The sequence below is a fragment of the Entamoeba invadens genome, assembly GCF_000330505.1.
Source record: "Entamoeba invadens IP1 unplaced genomic scaffold scaff_1105074725605, whole genome shotgun sequence".
NCBI lineage: Eukaryota > Evosea > Mastigamoebida > Endamoebidae > Entamoeba > Entamoeba invadens.
In genome coordinates, this window is record NW_004443539.1 from 1 (window position 1) to 1,197 (window position 1,197).

Genomic DNA, 1,197 nt, shown 5'->3' on the forward strand with positions numbered 1-1,197 from the left:
ATATCTAATATTGATTATTGATAAAAACATAAACATCTTTGTTTCTCTTATTAAAAACTTTTCCGAAATACAAAAACGTATTAATATAAAGATAAAATTTTAATGTAGTTTAATATATATATATATATATATATATATATATATATATATATATATATATATATAATATTAATATCTAAAACCAACCTTTTTGTATTTCTACAATTATTATTTAATGATATGTCTGTAACTTTTTTGAAATAATTATTAAAATATATAAAATTGTGTATATACATGATTTCATTCAATAAAGTATCATTGTAAAATTCTTTTTCTTTTATAATGATGATCGCATAACTAAAATTGCTTTTAATAAAAAAGTATAAAGTCGTTTTTCTAATAATCAATAAAGATTGATAATAAATATAATTAAGTGTTTTTTAGTTAAGTTATTATTTTTTTATAAAAAAATAATTATTTCATTTATAAGTTTTGATCAGGACTTCAAATTTGGTCGAAGGGTAAGTTAAGAAATGGTAATATTTTATCAATTTCAAAAATTAAAAATTAAACAAATAAAAGCATTTTATTTTTTTATAAAATCAAAAAATAATAATAAAAACTAAAAACAAGATATCGATTGATGTGAGCCAATTTAACTATTTAGACAATGCGGAAGCTTTTACTTATTGTTATATCAGAAAAGGCTCATTCCCACAAATTTCCTGATGTTCATCATCAAAATTTTGCAATATCTCATGAAGAAAGACAACATTTCGATAAGTTTATACATTCACAGAACAATTCCAATATTATTCAAAAAAATTGATAACATAAGAAATAAGAAGATGTTACAAAGTGTCTTGGTCAAACAGAGAATGGTTGCAGATTATGTCATCAACAGCGAAGCAATAAGAAGTCATATGAGTGAAGAGCAAATGAGAGTTGTCAAAAAAGCGGTGTTAATAAGCCACGCTTCATTAAGTCGTAATACTCTTGATAGAGCAAAAACACTTGCGATTAGTTACAAAAGCGCAAAAGAACAAATAAATGAAACTAACACAAGGCAGCGCGAACAAATAAAAAGAGAAAGTAATCTTTTCAAGTGCTTGGCCATTTCGGTTGACTCTACCACCAAAAACGACAAAGAACTGTTCTGTGTAATGATGAGGTTGGTTAAAGGTCGGTTTGTATATACGTTGCCTCTTGCAGAATATA

At 24.3% G+C, this 1,197-nt stretch overlaps 1 protein-coding gene across 1 annotated transcript; it reads left to right on the top strand.

Annotated features, from left to right (window-relative positions):
* Positions 1-827: 827 nt before the first annotated feature.
* Positions 828-1,197, top strand: EIN_272270 (hypothetical protein; the record flags this gene model as incomplete). The annotated part of the gene is made up of 1 exon (XM_004258684.1): positions 828-1,197. A coding segment is annotated over one exon (370 nt), but the record flags the coding sequence as incomplete, so codon positions are not given.